Raw genomic sequence first — 17967 nt, 5'->3', positions numbered from 1 at the left:
CCTTCAGTTCATGTCCATGGGGAGACTATACTATTCTTTGCCTCCCTCTGTCTATTTTGTACCTACCACTTATGCTTCTTATTCCCTGTATCTTCCCCTCTCATCTTCCTCTCTCTCCTTCCCCACTGATCGCCCCCACGTGATCTCCATTTCTGTGCTTCTGTTCCTGTTCAAGTTGTTTGCTTAGTTGGTTTCCACTTTTGGTTTTAGGTTCAGTTGTTGATAGTTGTGAGTTTGTTGTCATTTTACTGTTCATATTTTTATCTTCCTTTTCTTAGATAAGTCCCTTTAACATTTCATATAATAAAGCTTGGTGATGATGAGCTCCTTGAACTTGACCTTATCTGGGAAGCACTTTATCTGCCCTTGCATTCTAAATGAGAGCTTTGCTGGATAGAGTAATCTTGATGTAGGTCCTTGCTTTTCATGACTTAGAATATTTCTTTCCAGCCCCTTCTTGCCTACAAGGTTTCTTTTGAGAAGTCAGCTGATGGTTTTATGGGAACTCCTTTGTAGGTAACTGTCTCATTTTCTCTTCCTGCTTTTAAGATTCTCTCCTTATCTTTAATCTTGGGTGATGTAATTATGATGTGCCTTAGTGTGTGCTTCTTTGGGTCTAACTTTTTTGGGATTCTCTGAGTTTCCTGGACTTCCTAGAAGTCTATTTCTTTTGCATATTGGGGAAGTTCCCCTTCATTATCTTTTTATGTTTTCTAATAAGTTTTCCATTTCTTGCTTTTCCTCTTCCCCTACTGGTACCCCTATGATTCAGATGCTGGAACATTTAAAGTTATCCAGGAGGTTCCTAAGCCTCTCCCCATTCTTTTGAATTTTTGTTTCTTCCTTCTGTTCTGGTTGAAAGTTTATTTCTTACTTCTGGTCCAAATCATTGATTCGAGTCCCAGTTTTCTTCCCTTCACTGTTGGTTCCCTGTATATTTCTCTTCATTTCACTTTTCATAGCCTTCACTTCTTCCTGTATTTTGCACCCATACTCAACCATTTCTGTGAGCATCCTGATTACCCGTGTTTTAAACTCTGCATCTGATAGGTTGGCTATCTCTTTGTTTCTTAGTTCTATTTTTGGAACTTTGATTTGTTCTTCCATCTGGGCCATATTTTTCCATCTTGGTGCACCTGTAAGGGGTGGACCCTTAGGTATTCCTCAGGGAAGGGCAACTCACATTTCTGAGTTGTGGTGCAGTATGTGGGGAAGCAGTCAGAGAGGGAACACTTCAGCCAACTAGGTTCTCAACCAGCTTTCAGTCACTTCCTCTGCTACTCAGAAGCAAACTGGGCCCTTCTGGTGCTGAGTCCCAGGTCGGTGGGTTTATGTAAGTTACAGGACCCTGTGGGTTTTTCCAATGAGCTCTCCTATGAGGTTGGGAGTCTCTCCTGCCATCACAACCCCCAAAGATTTTTGCAGTCACAGATTTTGAGGCTTTCTTTTCTGGCCCTAGAACCCTGAGTTGCATGGTCTGACTCAATCTCAGTAGTTCCTTCCCATTTACCCACATACAAATGTGGGACCATCTGCTCTGTCAGCCTCCACCTTGCCTGCTGAATCTCTAGCCACTGCCTTGCTGTCCATCCTCTCCACTCTGCCTGCCCATCTCCATCCCTCCTACCAGTATGGGTGAATGTTTCTTCTTTAACTCCTTGTTTGTCAGACTTCCATACAGTTCAATTTTCTGGCAGATCTAATTGTTTTTTTGTTTTTAAATTCGTCATTGTCCTTCTTTTGGTTGTGCGAGGAGGCAAAGTTTATCTACTTATGCTTCCATCCTGGCCAGAAGACCAGTTGGGATCTTGTTACAAAAATATAAATCACCATTAATAACTGGTTATCATCATATTATAAAAAATGTAAATTTTTATTAAAGACCACATATTCCATTTGCTGGCTATTATGCTGTTGGTTAAAAAAAATCCCTGGTGCCCATTTCATTTTGCTGGTCTGTTGGATTCTACTACATCATTCTTTATCCCTGTATAGTAATTTGAGGAAATGTGTTTATTCTAGAAGGGAAGGAATTCCAGCAAGAACAGTTGTATATTTATATGGTAGCCATTTTTCTTTGACATTAAATGTTGATTTCCATTTTTGTGCCTTTTTGTTTCTTTCTAGGAGGGAAACTCTGCTTGGCTCTGCTTCCTTCCTTCCTTCCTTCTCTGCATCTCACCCACTTGAAACAAAGAAATTGAAGGCACCCTAATTGTCAGAAATCACATAATTCAGACTCTTGGGATCTCATGGAATCTCAAATGTAGTTCCCTGGACTAAGAGGTTAGAAAAGAGAAAATCCAGAAAGTACTGACTAGTCAGAAAGCCCCCTCGCCCCATCCTGTGTCCACCTCTGTAGCACTGTCCCCCACAATTTCCCAATTACAGGAGTGTTCCCCACAGCTTTCACTCTGAGTCCGTCTTCACTTAAGGACTTTTCCCCGAAAGAGAAGCAGTTACTGCTGCCTCAGTCCACCCAGCTTTCTGGAGGCCTCTGCTGTGTGAAGCACGAGTAACTGCATGCCACTCACACTGAAGTGCCGAGTAGCCCAGGTGGAAGGATAGCAGGAGTTTGATAGACCATCATCTTTATCTCTGCAGGTGTGGCTTTCTCCGGCCACAGAAGAGAATCTTGATCATTTTGATGGATTAATGACTTTGAGATTAACCTCCTATTCAGGAACTTCATGCCTACCTCTTCATCATCAAATTAGTACACATATACACAATGTAAAAAGCATGTATATATATACACACATACATACACATATTATGTATGTATGTATGTATGTATATATATACTAAGAACATGGAGCCAGTGACTGGTTTGAATAACTACAGAGACTTATGGCTAAAGAAATGATCACTGGATTATGTGTTGGTGGTTGGTTACACATCTACTTGTCTTTGTTAACAAAAAACCCAAAACATCCCATAAGTGACTGTTTTAACTTATATCTTAAGATCTGTAAGAAATATCAAAATGTGAGAGCATTTTGGGCAGAGAGTATAAATAGGTGTTTCTCCAACATGATATTTCATGGCTCACAAACCCATGAAAAGAAGGTGAACACACAGATTATCAGGAAAATGCACTGAAAACCACAATGAGAAAGCAACTCCCACATTTCCGAATGACCCCATCAATAAATCAGTGAATCATCAATGAATCAGTGAACAAGTGTTGGTGATTATGTGGGAAAAAGGGGACCCTCGTGCACTGTTGGTGGGATTGATTGTAAATTAATGTAGCCACTATGGAAAACATTATGGCAGTTCCTAAAAAGATTAAAAATAGAAATGCCATGTGACCCAGCAATCCCACACCTGGGTATTAATCTAAAGAAATCCAAAACACTAATTTGCAAAGATATATGCCCCAGTAGGTTCACTGCAGTGTTATTTGCAATGGCCAAGATATGGAAACAACCTAGGTGTCCATCGATACATAAACAGATAAAAATGCAGGGACATATGGGGTGGGCAAAAGGAGATTAATAGGGGTTCATATGGAAAACAATATGGTAATTAATAAATAATAATACAAGGGTAAACTCTTGTGTTTTGCATACTCACTGTAAACCTATATTTTCCCCATTTTGTATACAATGGAATATTACTTAGTCATTTAAAACAATGAAATCTTGCCCCGGCTAGTGTGGCTCAGTTGGATGGACCATCATCCCATACACCAGAAGTTTGTGGGTCTGGCCCCCAGTCAGGGAGCCTACAAGAGGCAACCGATTGGTGTTTCTCTGTTACACGGATATTTCTTTCCCACTGCGTCCCCCTACACACACCCTTCCTTTCTCTCTAACAGCAATTAAACAATGCCCTGAAGGAAGGATTAAAAAAAGAATGAAATCTTGCCATTTGCAACACCATGGATAGACCTGGAGGTATTATGCTAAGTGAAATAAGTCAGACAGAGAGAGACAAACACCATATGATTTCATTTCCTGTGGAATCTAAAAAACCAAAGTAAATGAACAAACAAAACAGAAACAAACTCACAGATCTGGAGAACAAATTGATGGTTGCCAGATAAGAGGAGGCTTAAGGGGGTGGGTGAAAGGGTGCAGGGATTAATAAGTACAAATTTGCAGTTACAGAATAGTCATGGAGATATAAAGTAGAGAATGTGGAATATAGCCAATAATATTGGAATAACCACGTATGGTGTCACATGGGTACTAGACTTATCAGGGTGATCACTTCATTCTAATCACTATGCTATACACCTGAAACTAATGTAATATTGTATGTCAACTGTAGTAAGTAGATTAATTTATAGTTATTTTAAAGTAAATGAAATATTACTATTATCACATAATATTCAATATTAGTGTTAAACAGCACAAATAAAATGTGAAATCGGTACTGCCTGCAATGCTGCGGTGGTGCAGTTCGGATACCAGCTCCCAGTCAGCACCCACTCCGCAGGTTTGGGGCTCAGTCCCCAGTAACACTGACCTCATGTCAGAGGCCAGCTGCCAGTTTGGGAGACCTAGGCTACCCGCACTTCTGACTGACCGGCTTCAAGTTCAGGCACGCTCCTGCCACTCCCCTTAGGTGCAATAATTCGCTGGAATGACTCACGGAACTCAGGAAAATACAGTGCTTATTACCACAGTTTTATTCTAAAGGATACAAATCAAGGCCAGTCAGTGAAGAGACCCATCGGCTGAGGTCCCAAAGCAGAGCGTCTGAGCTCTCTCCCTGTGACTCAGGAGGCATCGCCCGCCCCGCACATCGATGTGTCTCCACCCAGCGGGCTCACCCACGCCCCAACGCAGCTTCCTCACATAGACGTGCCTGACTGGATCACTGGCCAGGGGCCTGCCGTCCATCTCCATTTCCCCCTCCTTACCCAGCGGTCTGGCAGTCGGGCTGCGATTGTGTGGCTCACAACACCTGAACCCTGGGTCTGAGTCAGGGGTGGAAGGGAGGAAACCCTTCCAGAGCCTGTAGGTGACTATTTCCACCGTGTCTATGATATTCGTAGTCCCTGGACCCTAGGCTACATTCTTGGAAGAATCGGTAGTCCGCACACTTGCTTTCTACATCCGTCCAATTTCCTCTTCTCATACTCTTACCTTTCTTCCATATTAAAAACATGCAAATTGAGCCCTGCCCCCACCATCCAGTCTAGTTCTGCAGAGCAGGGCTGGGAGGCTGGCCTCCAGGGCAGGCCCACTGAGCGGCTTCAGCTCATTTCATCTGAATGCGCGCCTCTCACAAAGCTGCCCCCCCTGCCTGTGTCAGGGAGGAAGGTTTTTGGCTGTGAAGTTATCCAAGATGAGGTCCTGGAGTCCCAGTGCACGGATGCCCTTCCATCTGACCCTTTTTCTCCTTCCCGGAGAGTTATGAACAAAAGAATAATTCCTCCTACATCGAGATGTTGAACATGGGGGAGGGGTGGTAAGAGATGAGAGTGGAGGGAATATTCTTAGTAATCGGAGTATTTGGCTGATTGGTAACTGTCTACAGCTTATTTCTTTCCAGCACATAGCCCTCGAAATCATTTTCCTTGTAAATGTTAAAAGCCATATTTAAAAAACCAACCTTGATTACTCTTCTTTGTACTTCAATCAGCAGCACGTCAGCCTCTGAATAAACTGTAATTCCTCCACCATGTCCGTCAAAAACATTTATGCCACATTTAACACAAATATCTTGTCCTAGGCAAGACCTAAACAAGACCTAGAGGTCTCGGGAACAATTAGCAATTAAAATAATCTATTTTCTACCCTTTAGGACACAAACACGGCTGCTTGATTGATTTCAGTCTCAGGCACAGCTTCGCTCAGGGCGCCGTCGTCACGGGTCCTGCAGCACTTGGAAGCACAAGGCGCCTCACGTGTTGGAAGGCAGCTCTCAGGGCTGGTGCATCTACTAACATGAGCACTGAACTTGATACCTTGTCCTAAGGACACGCCCCCGGGAGTCACCAGGACTCCCCTGAGTCTCCATTCCTTGGGAGGAACGTCTTCATAAATAACCACCCGCCCAGAGCAAGTGCTGGCAGAGGACTTGCTGTGCTCTCCCCGGAACCCAACCTCAGCCCACAAGGTGCTTTGCCTAAAAATACTACCCCATTAGGATTATTCCCAGGGTAAAAGACTCCCAGAACCATAAAATGCCAGCGATGGAAAGAAGAGAATGAGAAGCCATTGGATCCAACCCCTGTGGACTTTCCAGGTGAACAAACAGGAGTCTCAGAGGGACTCAACTAGCTAGTGCCGGCCACGACCATACCCACCGTTCCTGAATCCCTAGGTCAGTCCCTCCACTAGATGGTCTTCATGGGTGGAAATTATGTGAAATGGTTTCTCTTTTGCAAAAACAAGGTGATCACTTTGCACAGCAGTTCAGGTATTATTCTGATTTCAGGCAGAAGAATGGACTAGAGGAGTCTCTGAGAGCTGCCAAAACTGGCGGTCCTCCGTGTGAGCAAGTGGCTGTCCTGCCTCATCTCACCCCCGCATACTGTCCCCAAGCAGAACACTGAGGACTGGGGTGCATACTGCAGTCAGGCCAGGGCTGCTCTGGGGTGGGGGAGGCACTTGCCTGCTCAGTGGGCTCTCACTCTCAGACGCCCAGAGGCAGCTATGCTGATGTTTTACACCCAAGATACTTGTTTCTTTTGCCATACTCATTCCTAGGGATACCCCAAAGGGTGTGAGCACAGGGGATGAAAATGATAAAGGGCAAAGGGATCTGGACAGAATATCAACACTTACATGAGTCAGCAATATGAGGTATGATAGAGAAGAAATATCCCCAGCAGGGTCAAGCTTACCACCCCTGGGCCCTGGGTTTGAGTTCGGAATGGAAGGGAGGATCCCTCGCTAGAGGCCCTTGGTGGCCATTTCCCCCTTGTCTAAGACATGTGTTCCCCCCGTCCCCGGGATCCTAGGCTCAACTATCATTATAGGGTTGGAACAATGACGGCAGAGGCTAGACCCTCGGGCAATCCAAAGGCCAGGGACATTGGGAAGAAGAGCTGAGGTATGGTTACTGCACAAACCCCTGCAAAATGCCATCAGTGGCTGGTGAAACCTAAACTAAAGCTGGAAGTTCAGTAGCACTCCCAATGCCTGAGGTAATGTTTTAGATATCATTTTGCCTTGGATAGCAAGTGACTGGGGACCCCAGGGACCCCCCAGTGAGCAGTCTGCCCTTAACAAATAGGCTGATAGCTTATGACACTGAATAATCACTGATGAAAATTATTGTAAAAAATGTAAAGCAATGGGCTTGATGATGATGAACTTCTTTAACTTGACCTTATCTGGAAAGCACTTTATCTGCCTTTCCATTCTAAATGAGAGCTTTGCTGGATAGAGTAATCTTAGATGGAGGTCCTTGCCTTTCATGACTTCAAGTGCTACTTTCCAGTCCCTTCTTGCCTGCAAGGTTTCTTTTGAGAAATCAGCTGACAGTCTGATGGAAACTCCTTTGTAGGTAGCTGTTTCCCTTCCTCTTGCTGCTTTTAAGATTCTCTCCTTATCTTTAATAATGGGTGATGTAACTATCATGTGCCTTGGTGTGTTCCTCCTTGAATCCAATTTCTTTGGGAATCTCTTTTTTTCCTGGACTTCCTGGAAGTCTCTTTCCTTTGTCATACTGGGGAAGTTTTCATTGTGTTTTCAAATAAGTTTTCAATTTCTTGGTCTTCCTCTTCTTCTGGCATCTCTACAATTCAGATGCTGGAACATTTAAAGTTGTCCCGGAGGTTCTTAAGCCTCTCCTCATTGTTTTGAAGTCTTGTTTCTTCATCTTGTTCTGGTTGATTATTTCTTTCTTCTAGTCTAAATCATTGATTTGAGTCCTGGTTTCCTTCCCATCATTTTTGGTTCCTGTACATTTTTCTTTATATCACTTTTCATAGCCTTTACTTTTTGCTATATTTTGTGACCATACTCAACCTTTTCTGTGAGCATCCTGATTAACATTGTTGTGAACTCTGTGTCTGATAAGTTGGCTATCTCTTTATCACTTAGTTGTATTTTTTCTGAAACTTTGATTTGTTCTTCATTTGGGCCATATTTCTTTGTCTTGGCACACAGGTTATGTAGTAAGGGGCGGAGACTTAAGTATTTACTGGGGCAGAGCAAACCATGTTGCTGTGTTGTGGCACTGTATGTGGGGGAGGGGTCTGAGAGGGAACAATGTCACTTGCTTAGCTCTCAGCCAGCTTTCAGTCACTTCCTCTGCTACCCACAAGCAAGTTGGACCCTTCTGGTGCTGATTCTCAGATGGGTGGTTTTGTATATGTTCTAGGACCCTGTGGGTCTATCTCTCCAACAAACTCTCCTGTGAGGCTGGGAGTTTCTTCATTCACTGCAAACTTCATGCCAGCCACCTGTAGGAGAAAGTAGGGTAGCAGCCAGCCGTGGTGGCCACAGCTCATGGACTGCCTGGTGGCCACATTTGAGGTCCTCTTTAGAGACCCTTCAAAATGACTAGCACACATCAGCATAGCCATGTCCCTTTTAAAGAACATTTAGGGAACCTTAAACTACTGTTTGAGGCAATAAGAAATTGATAATGTACTTTGAATGTTAAAAAACCTCAATGACCACCTCTTTTAATTTTTATTTCACATTGCATCTCAATTACTAGCATGAGATTAGGAAGTTTTATTCTTGTTTTTGTCATTTGAAAGTTCTTATCAAACCAGACAGTAGGGGCACAGGTGGTCTGAAGTGAAAGGCAATGTTAATTTGAGGTTTGAGGAGGACCAACTTCCAAACGTTCTTTACTCAGTTTTAAAAGCCCATGGATAATAACGGGCAGAATCACAAAGCCTTTGACTGACTTTATTTTTGTTGTTCACAGTATCACAGATGTCCCCACAATTTCCCCCTTTCACCCGCTGCACCCAGCCCTCGGCGCCCCCTTCCCTCAGGCCATCCCCACCCCGTTGTCTATGTCCATGGGTCATGTACACATGTCCTTTGGCTACTCTCTTCCCCTTCTTACCTCATGGGGTCTCCCCCTCCTACAGCTGTCGGTCTGTTCCTTGTATCTATGCCTAGGATTCTATTTTGCTCGTTTGTTTATTTTGTTCATTAGGCTCCACATATAAGTGAGATCGTACAGTATTTGTCTTTCTCTGACTGGCTTATTTCACTTACCATAACAGTCTCTGGGTCCACCCATGCTGTCACAAAAGACGAGTTCCCCCTTTTTACTGCTGCCTAGTGTTCCCCTGTGTGAATGGAATTCCACTGTAGTACGCGGCTTTCTTATCTGCTCCTCTGCTGATGGGCATTTGGGCTGTTCCCAGACCTTGGCTGTCGTGAAGAAGGCTGCAGTGAACATGGGGGTGCTTACATCCAGCCCTCAGTGTCCCTGGCCCAGCCTGCAGAGCAGACGAGCTCCAGCAGGAGGATAAGGGGGAAACAAGTATTTCTTCCCTGGTTCAGACGGTTACTAAGAACACACGGCCTGGCCGGAACCATGCTGAATGTCTGACTGACGTCATCTCGTTTAGCCCCAGCAACAGCCCCGTGCACTGGGCATCCATATTCCCATTTAAGGAGTTGAAGCGGCAAAGTTGGGATTCAAACCTGGATCTTTCTGAATCCAAAATCTGTGGGTTTTAGCACTATATTGTAACTATCATAATTTCCTCCCCTGGAAGCTAGAGAGAGAATCAGAAAGAGCATGCAGGCGTGGGGCAGCGTGTCCACCCTGTAGGCTGCCCTTGTGCTGTGTGGAGCCCTGGCCGGTACAAGCACGTCCCTGTGCCACGCGCAGCTCTGCTGTGGCACCCGCGGCTCTGCTGTGGCTCCCGGAGCTGTGGGCGTCTGTGCGCTGGCCCTTGTCGGGGGTCCGGCTTCAGGAGCTGGGCAGTGCTGCCTGCTGGTGGGCTCACGCAGTCCTTAGCACAAACTTGCTCATGGCTCTGATGTGCTTTCTGCCCCCACCAAGTTATGAGTGTGGAGCCCACATCCTAAGGGACTTTCCAGTGATGATGATGGTGGAGAAAGTCCTACTGCAGAAAACTTGGCAGAGCAGGCCCTGCGGAGGCAAGAAGCCTGTTTCCGTGGGGGCCAGATTTGCCCCGTCCCACTGATCAGTCAGGCGGGGCCCCCTCTGTGACTGTGCCTGGACACAGGATTTCTAGTGCCGCTGAAAGATAAAACCCTAACACAGGGAGCAGCAAGAAGGAGTTTGGGACGTCAAAACCGATCAGCTCATAGAAACGCACAGAGGGACCCTGACCGAGTTCAGCTCAGTCCCAGCTGATGTGGAAACCCAGCAGCTCGAGTCACAGGGACCCTGGCCTTGCTGAGCTGGGACAGAGTTGCTTTGTCCCTGGGGCAGCATCACGAAGGTCTCCCTCCTCCCTGGCCCTGGTCTGTGCCAGCCGACCCAGGAAACGGAGCGTCCACAGGCCGATTTACTCAGAACCTCCAGAAAGCCTTTTACTGCTGTCAGATGCTCACAGTGACGCGCAGCTGTCAAGGACAGGGTGTGATTTTCCTTTTATAAAAAGAATTAGGAAAATAAATAAACAACCATATGAACATCCTTTCTTTATGTTCCAGTCACATTGGCGCCATTGCATCCCTGAATGTGCCCGGTGCTCCTTCTCACTTTGAAACCTACAGGATCCTGCGTGGAACACCCCCTCCCTCCCCCTTACCAGACTGAGCCCTACGTCTCTCTGAGGCCTCAGCTTACTGTCGCTGCCTTGGGGACACCTGTGAGCTCCTAAACCAGGTCAGATCATCCTGTTACACACCCTGGACTCGAGTCACTTATTACACTTGGAATTCATAAATCATGTTATAAACTAACATTCTTTTTCTCTTAAGGATGGACTGCTGTTACCCCAACACTTAGCTGCAGTCCCGTCCATGTCCTCGCTCCCCCCACCCCCCCACCCCCCACCACGGAGGAATCAGAGCAGAGGGCCCTGGAGTCATCTCCGGAGGCAGGGCTGGTGCCCTCGGTGGAGGGGATGAGTCCAGAGGGGGCCGCCCGGGTCTGTAGTGGTCACTGCTGTTTTTCCAGGGTGTACCTAGTGCCTGTGTCCCAGAGGGTGCTCAGTAAACACTCCTTGCGTTACTGAATGCACGTTGGACGCCCAGGAGCCTGGGTTATGGGCTGCACAAAGTACTTCCAGGGATCGTAGTTAGACGACCTTTGTCCTGGGTGTCAGAGTGCCCCAATATTCCCCGTCGCACTCACCCTCCCCAGAATGGATGACAGTGTACTTGGACACCCCATCGCAAGTGTCAGTCAATACAAATTCTTCTATTCAAATACAAACATCTTAGTAAAGAAGTCAGAGTCATTTCAAGGGGTTCGTATTTTTGAACCAGGTTTTACGTAGTTCAGCGGCACCTCTCTCAGACACGTGCTCTGAGCCAGCCTGGCAGTGAAGGTGGGAGTCGGTTTTCTCTTGTCTGCAGAAAGGGGTCTGCCACCCTCCTGTCCTCGCCCCACCCGTTTTAAAAAGTTCACTATGGACCCTAAACTCCTCTTTTGGAAGCGGCAGGGGAGAGTCCGTCTTAATTCCACTTTGTTCCAACAGCTACCTAACCCTCAAGGGCTGGGGGGATGAACTGACCACCAGAGGGAGGGGGTGAAAGCATCTCACCCAGGGCTCTAGATTCCTTTCTCACGTGGATTCTAGGTTCATGTGAGGTTCTAGATTTGTGTGTAAATGTCTCTTTCCCTTATTATGAAAGTGAGAAATACTCAGTTTTGAGAATTTAGACAATATAGGTATGCAAAAAGGAGAAACTTAAATCACCATAATCCCAATTCCATAACCACTATGAATATTTTGAGGTCATTTTCCCCCCATGTGAATACTTACTTTTTATTTTATAATAATGAAAGCGCACTTCATGGGGGCCAATGAAAACCATTTTAATACAGAAAGTGTAGAGTAACCGAAGTATCTAACAAACACACCCCACACCATCCACCAGCAGTACGGCCAGGTGTGAACCTCTGGTAACGATGTGCTTGTGTGTGTGTGTGTGCACTTGCATACCTGCGTGTCTGTGAGAACGAAGTGCTCCAGGTGAGGTGGCATCCCTTCGCTCCTCTCTGTGGTTCCGTTCCTCGTCCTCATCTTCCCAGGGTCACCAAAGCCTGAACCCTCACACAGGCCACAGCTGTGTGTGCAGTGTTGCCCTTGCCCGTAGTTTCCCTTTCTGCAGTTTCAGTTACCTGTGGTCTGAAAACATTAAGAAGAAAATTCCAGAAATAAACAGTTTAAATTGCAAGTTTTAAATTGCATGCTGTTTTATGAGTATTCTGATGAACTCTCATGCCATCCCACTTCATCTCACCTGGGAGGTGACTCCTCCCTTTTTCCAGCATCTTCACACCGTGGACACAACTCCTCCCCCAACCACCCAGCACCTGGCAGTGACTTCGTACAGACACCTTGGTTATCAATGAGAGAGACCACATTCACATAACTTTTTATAGTACATTGTTATAATTGTTCTATTATTCTTGTAAAACTTTTTCTGTGCCTAATTGATCAATTAAACTTTCTCTTAGGTATGCACATATAGAAAAAAACAGTGTGTACAGAGGTCTACTGGAAATGTTGGAATGTGTCTACTTAGACTATGGAGGGACTACTATCATATATATATGTATAGTTATATATATGTATATATATATGTGTGTTTGTGTGTGTGTGTGTGTCTAGTGTATGTGTTTACATAACTCACATAAAAGGTAATTACTGTGCATAATGATCTGAAACCTATTACTTCCACTCTACAGTTTTTAGATGTCTCCATGTTGGTGTAGGTAGTGGTAACTGATTTATTTAAACAGCTGTGTGTAGCCTGTTGTACGAATGTCACATGTATTTTATTCCTCTATTGTTAAAATTTAAGTTGTAGCAAATATTTTACTGTTACAACCATTGCTGCAAGGAAACCCCTGTACAAGTTGCCCTGTGCATGTCCTTACGGTTTCTGGGGATGTGTGTTTAAAATCTGAAGTGCTCGGGTGCAGGGTGTAAATATTTCACGATGCCAAGTTGACTTCCAAAGTGGTCTTGCCAATGTGTACTCCCTCCAGCAGTTTAGAAAAGTCCCCACTTCCACATAGCTTCATCAGACTTGGTATTGTCAGACCATTCACGTTGGTCCACCTAATAAGCTAGAATTGTTTTTCACTCTCTTTTTCTTTGCACTTTCCATGACTGCACGTGAATTTAAGCCAATCACTGCTTTGTAACTGCTTTCCGCACTTCATGCATTTGAACACCTTCCCATATACATAAACATTCTCCCCTGTAATTTAAGGCTATTGTGTGTGGCTGTGCCACTGTCTATGCAACGAGTGCCCTGACACTGGAGCTGACACTCACGTTTCCAAGGCCTGGCTGTTATTAAGGGCACGTGGGAGCTGTTGCCACAGAGTGGTGAACATGGACTTCGGATTCAGACAAAGCCCGGCTCTCAGTCTGGGGCCCTCCACTTGCCACTGCGCAGCCCCGGGACAGCCCTCAGGGATGACGACCACACTGACCCCCCAGGACCTCGTGGTGCAGCAGGAGATCAGCCCCTGCAGCCAGCTACCCTTGGAATCCTGGTTCTGTGCCTCACTAGCCGTGTGGCCTTAGGGGAGTTCTTTAAGTTCTCTGTGCCTCCATCTCCTCCTGTGTAACACTGGAGATGATGGAACAGGGCCTGGCAGAGGGTTGTTGGAGGGAGAATGCGAGGTAATGGGTGGTTTTAGCACAGTCTGGCATATAATAGTATGTAGCATTCATTATATGCCTATAATTCAGGTCTCACTGAAATAAAATAGAACGTTTGTACCAAGAAGGATCATCATAGTCAAGTCCAATTCGCCCAGATGGAGAAAGTGAAGTTCAGGAGAAGGGGTGACTGGCCCCGGTCATGCAGCCAGTCCCTGCCAGTCGGCCTGTGGAAACAGAATGAGAACAGCCCTCTTTGGGCTTTCTCTGGCGCTTTAAGCCATGTCGTGACAAGAAAAGCTGGGATGCCAAAAATCTGTAAACCACACGTCCCATCCCCACATTCATTCCTTGGGCTCCACCCGCCATTCTTCTAAGTAGATGGTGTTACCACGTTGTCACAAACAGTAGGATTTCTTTTTTATGGCTGACTAATATTTTATTGTATATATGTACCACATCTTCTTTATCTAATTGAAATGATATCCATTATCTAATTTCAAATACATCGTTTTCTATTAAGAATACTTTCAGTATATTTATATGTCTATGCAATATGATATCATAGTGGTTTAATAGCAAGTCATATTGTATAGTTACTGAGTTCTTTGTTTTAAAACCTTTAAGATTGCGGCATTACAATGGGGGATAATTATTAGTCTGATGACTATCCTCTGGTTCCCCAGAGTACAACATTTTTTGAAAACACCTGGAGAGAGGCAAGTGTTCCAGCCAGACCTCTCTCTCCGTGATGTCACTCAAGGCTCCCAGGCAACAGTCTCAACATAGTGACCACATTTATTTTTGAGAATACCTGAAAATTTTGTCTGCCTTATTCCAACTACCATCATTAAAATTTCAGCCTTTAGGTGTAGCTCAGTGGACGGAGCGTGGGTCTGTGAACCAGAGGATCTCGGTTCGATTGCCAGTCAGGGCACATGCCTGGGTTGCAGGCCAGTTCCCTGCAGGCCAACTCCCAGCAGGGGATGCACAAAAGGCAACCATACATTGATGTTTCTCTCCCTCTCCTTCCCCTCTAAAGATAAATAAATAAATAAAATCTTTAAAAAAAAATTTCAGCCTTGAGGATAACAATCAGAGAACACACTCACAAAGTTGCTCGGGTATTTTTTCAGGCACAACTTCAATTTGAGGGTTCCCTTGCAGTGTAAGCAAAGTTTGATTCTGACACACATCAAAACACTAGTTTCTTAAAAATTCACACCCTAGTGGCCTAATGAGTCACTTCAGAAGTATAAGTGATTTTTTTATACAAATAACACTGAAAAAATGTAATTGACAGGGTTTCCTGTCTAAAGAGCTTTTAAACATAATTTTTTATTTTTATATAACATTTTAATATTTTTGAATGGATTCTGAATCACTTTTAATATTTATTTTGTTAAATTTGCTACTTTAAATTTAGTAGAATTTTGAGAGACCTGAACTGCTAGGTAGGAGGCTTCTGTCTCACTCTGTCCCAGAGGTAAACGGTTCCTGTACTGTATGCAATTCTGTTGACCTTNTAATTGACAGGGTTTCCTGTCTAAAGAGCTTTTAAACATAATTTTTTATTTTTATATAACATTTTAATATTTTTGAATGGATTCTGAATCACTTTTAATATTTATTTTGTTAAATTTGCTACTTTAAATTTAGTCGAATTTTGAGAGACCTGACTGCTAGGTAGGAGGCTTCTGTCTCACTCTGTCCCAGAGGTAAACGGTTCCTGTACTGTATGCAATTCTGTTGACCTTTGAGAATGCCCATAGGGAAAGAAATCTCTGGTTTGACAAAGTTCTTAAATCTAACCAAAACATCATAATAACATGACTTCATATGATTATTCAATTTGAAAAATGTAAATAAATTAGCACAGACTTCCTAAGTTTACAATGTTTTAAGAAGGTAAGACTATGATTAAAGATGCCATGTTTTAAGTTAAAATTTTCATTTTAAAAATACACAAAGGATCCATTCATTTACTGATGGGCACCTAGGTTGCTTCCATCACTTGGCTATTATAAATTGTGCTGCTATGAACAGTGGGGTGCATAAGTTCTTTTGGATTGGTGTTTCAGGGTTCTTAGGATATAATCCCAGGAGTAGAATTGCTGGGTCAAAAGGCAGATTCATTTTTAGTTTTCTGAGAAAATTCCATACTGTTTTCCACAGTGTTTGTACCAGTCTGCAATCTCACCAACAGTGCACTAGGATTCCCTTTTCTCCACAACTTTTCCAACACTTGTTGTTTGTTGTTTGTTTATGATGGCCATTCTGACCGGTGTGAAGTGGTATCTCACTGTGGTTTTAATTTGCATCCCTCTGATAGCTAGTGATGCTGAGCATCTTTTCATGTGTCTCCGGATCCTCTGTATGTCCTCCTTGGAGAAGTGTCTGTTCAAGTCCTTAGCCTATTTTTTTTATTTTTTTAAATATATTTTATTAATTATGCCATTACAGTTGTCCCATTCCCCCCGCCTTTAGTTCATGTGTGTCACAAGTACTTTAGATTCTGTATTTCCCATAGTATTCCTGCCCTCCCCCTGTCTATTTTCTACCTACCGTTTATGCTACTTATTCTCTGTACCTTCTCCCCACTTCTCCTCCTCCTACTGCTCTGTTGCTAACCCTCCATGTCATCTCCATTTCTAGGTTTCTGCTCCCGATCTAGCTGTCCTCTTAGTTTGCTTTTGATTTAGGTGTGGTTGTTAATAACTGTGAGTTTGCTGTCCTTTCACTGTTCGAATTTTTTATCTTCTTTTCCTTAGATAAGTCCCTTTAACATTTCATATAATAAGGGCTTGGTGATGATAAACTCCTTGAATTTGACCTTATCTGAGAAGCACTTTATCTGCCCTTCCATTCTAAATGAAAACTCTGCTGGATAGAGCAATCTTGGATGTAGGTCTTTGGATTTCATGACTTGGAATACTTCTTTCCAGCCCCTTCTTGCCTGTAAGGTCTCTTTTGAGAAATCCGTTGACAGTCTGATGGGAACTCCTTTGTAGGTGACTGTCCCCTTATCTCTTGCTGCTTCTAGAATTCTTTCCTTCATTGTAATCTTGGCTAATGTAATTATGATGTGCCTTGGTGTGTTCCTCCTTGGGTCCAGCTTCTTTGAGACTCTGAGCTTCCTGGATTTCCTGGAAGTCTATTTCCTTTGCCAGATTGGAGAAGTTATCTTTTATTATTTGTTCAAATAAGTTTTCCACTTGTGGCTGTTCCTCTTCCCCTTCTGGTACCCCTATAATTTGGATGTTGGAACATTTAAAGATGTCCAGGAGGTTCCTAAGCCTCTCCTCAATTTTTGAATTCTTGTTTCTTCCTTCTTTTCTGTTTGGTTGTTTCTTTCTTCCTTCTGGTCCACTCCCTTGATTTGAGTCTCAGTTTCCTTTTCATCACTATTGGTTTCCTTTGCATTTCCCTTCATTTCCATCAGTTTAGCCTTCATATGTTCCTCTAATTTGTGACTAAAATCAACCAGTTCTGTGAGCATCCTGATCACCAGTATTTTGAACTGTGCATCGGAAAGGTTGGCTATTTCTTGGTCGCTAAGAATTATAGGCTCTGGGACTTTGAGCTATTCTTGAGTCATAATGTTTGGTCTGTTCACACCTGTTATGTATGAGGGGCGGAGCCTTTGGTGTTCACCAGGGCCTGGTGACCCAGTGTCTGGGTTGTGATGCTGTATGTGGGGGCGGGGTCAGAGAGGGGAAAAAAATGGCGCTTTGCTCCGCTCTGCTCTCTCTCAGATTTCTGTTCCCTCTGCGGCTTCCTACAAGCAAATTTGGCCCCTCTGGTTCTGGTTCCCCGGTGTGTGGGCCCGTGTACTCTCCAGGACCCTGTGGGTCTCTCCAACGAACTCTCTGTGAGCCTAGGAGTCTCTCCCGGCCTCTTGACCCCAAGAAAGTCTTTCCAGTTGGTGCTTTCAGGCTCTAATTCCCATCGCTGAGGCCCTAGCCTGAGCGGTCTGTTTCACTGTTCGCTCCTTTGCTTGGTTTATCTGTGTGCAAATGTATGACCGCAGTCAGCCAGCCGCCCTGTGCCCTCACTGGGTCCGCCCGTCACCACCCCAGGCCTGGGATCCACCAACTGCCTCCACCTCCGCTAGTGGGTTGGTCGGACTGAAGAATCTTTCCAGCCCAACCCTACTCTGCCGCTGCCTCCACCCCTCTTACCGGTCTGGCTGAGTGGTTCATTGTTGTCGGACTTCCATACAGTTCAATTTTCACTGTTTTGGCTGCATTTTTGTTATTAAAACT

The 17967-nt window shown here is 44.5% G+C and overlaps 1 protein-coding gene across 1 annotated transcript in view; it reads left to right on the top strand.

Moving 5' to 3' along the window:
* The window catches only part of MSRB2 (methionine sulfoxide reductase B2), a 29907-nt gene extending 27163 nt beyond the window's left edge, over positions 1-2744 (top strand). Inside the window, exon 4 of the mRNA XM_037060811.1 lies at positions 2605-2744. Coding sequence (XP_036916706.1) covers positions 2605-2656 — 52 coding nt within the window. The 3' untranslated portion in view covers positions 2657-2744. The remainder of the gene's footprint in view (positions 1-2604) is intronic.
* The last annotated feature ends 15223 nt before the right edge of the window (positions 2745-17967 follow it).

The sequence above is a fragment of the Sturnira hondurensis genome, unplaced genomic scaffold (assembly GCF_014824575.4).
Source record: "Sturnira hondurensis isolate 20B ecotype Veracruz unplaced genomic scaffold, ASM1482457v3 Scaffold0012488, whole genome shotgun sequence".
NCBI classification, from domain to species: Eukaryota; Metazoa; Chordata; class Mammalia; order Chiroptera; family Phyllostomidae; genus Sturnira; species Sturnira hondurensis.
This window is presented reverse-complemented; position numbering and strand designations above follow the sequence as displayed.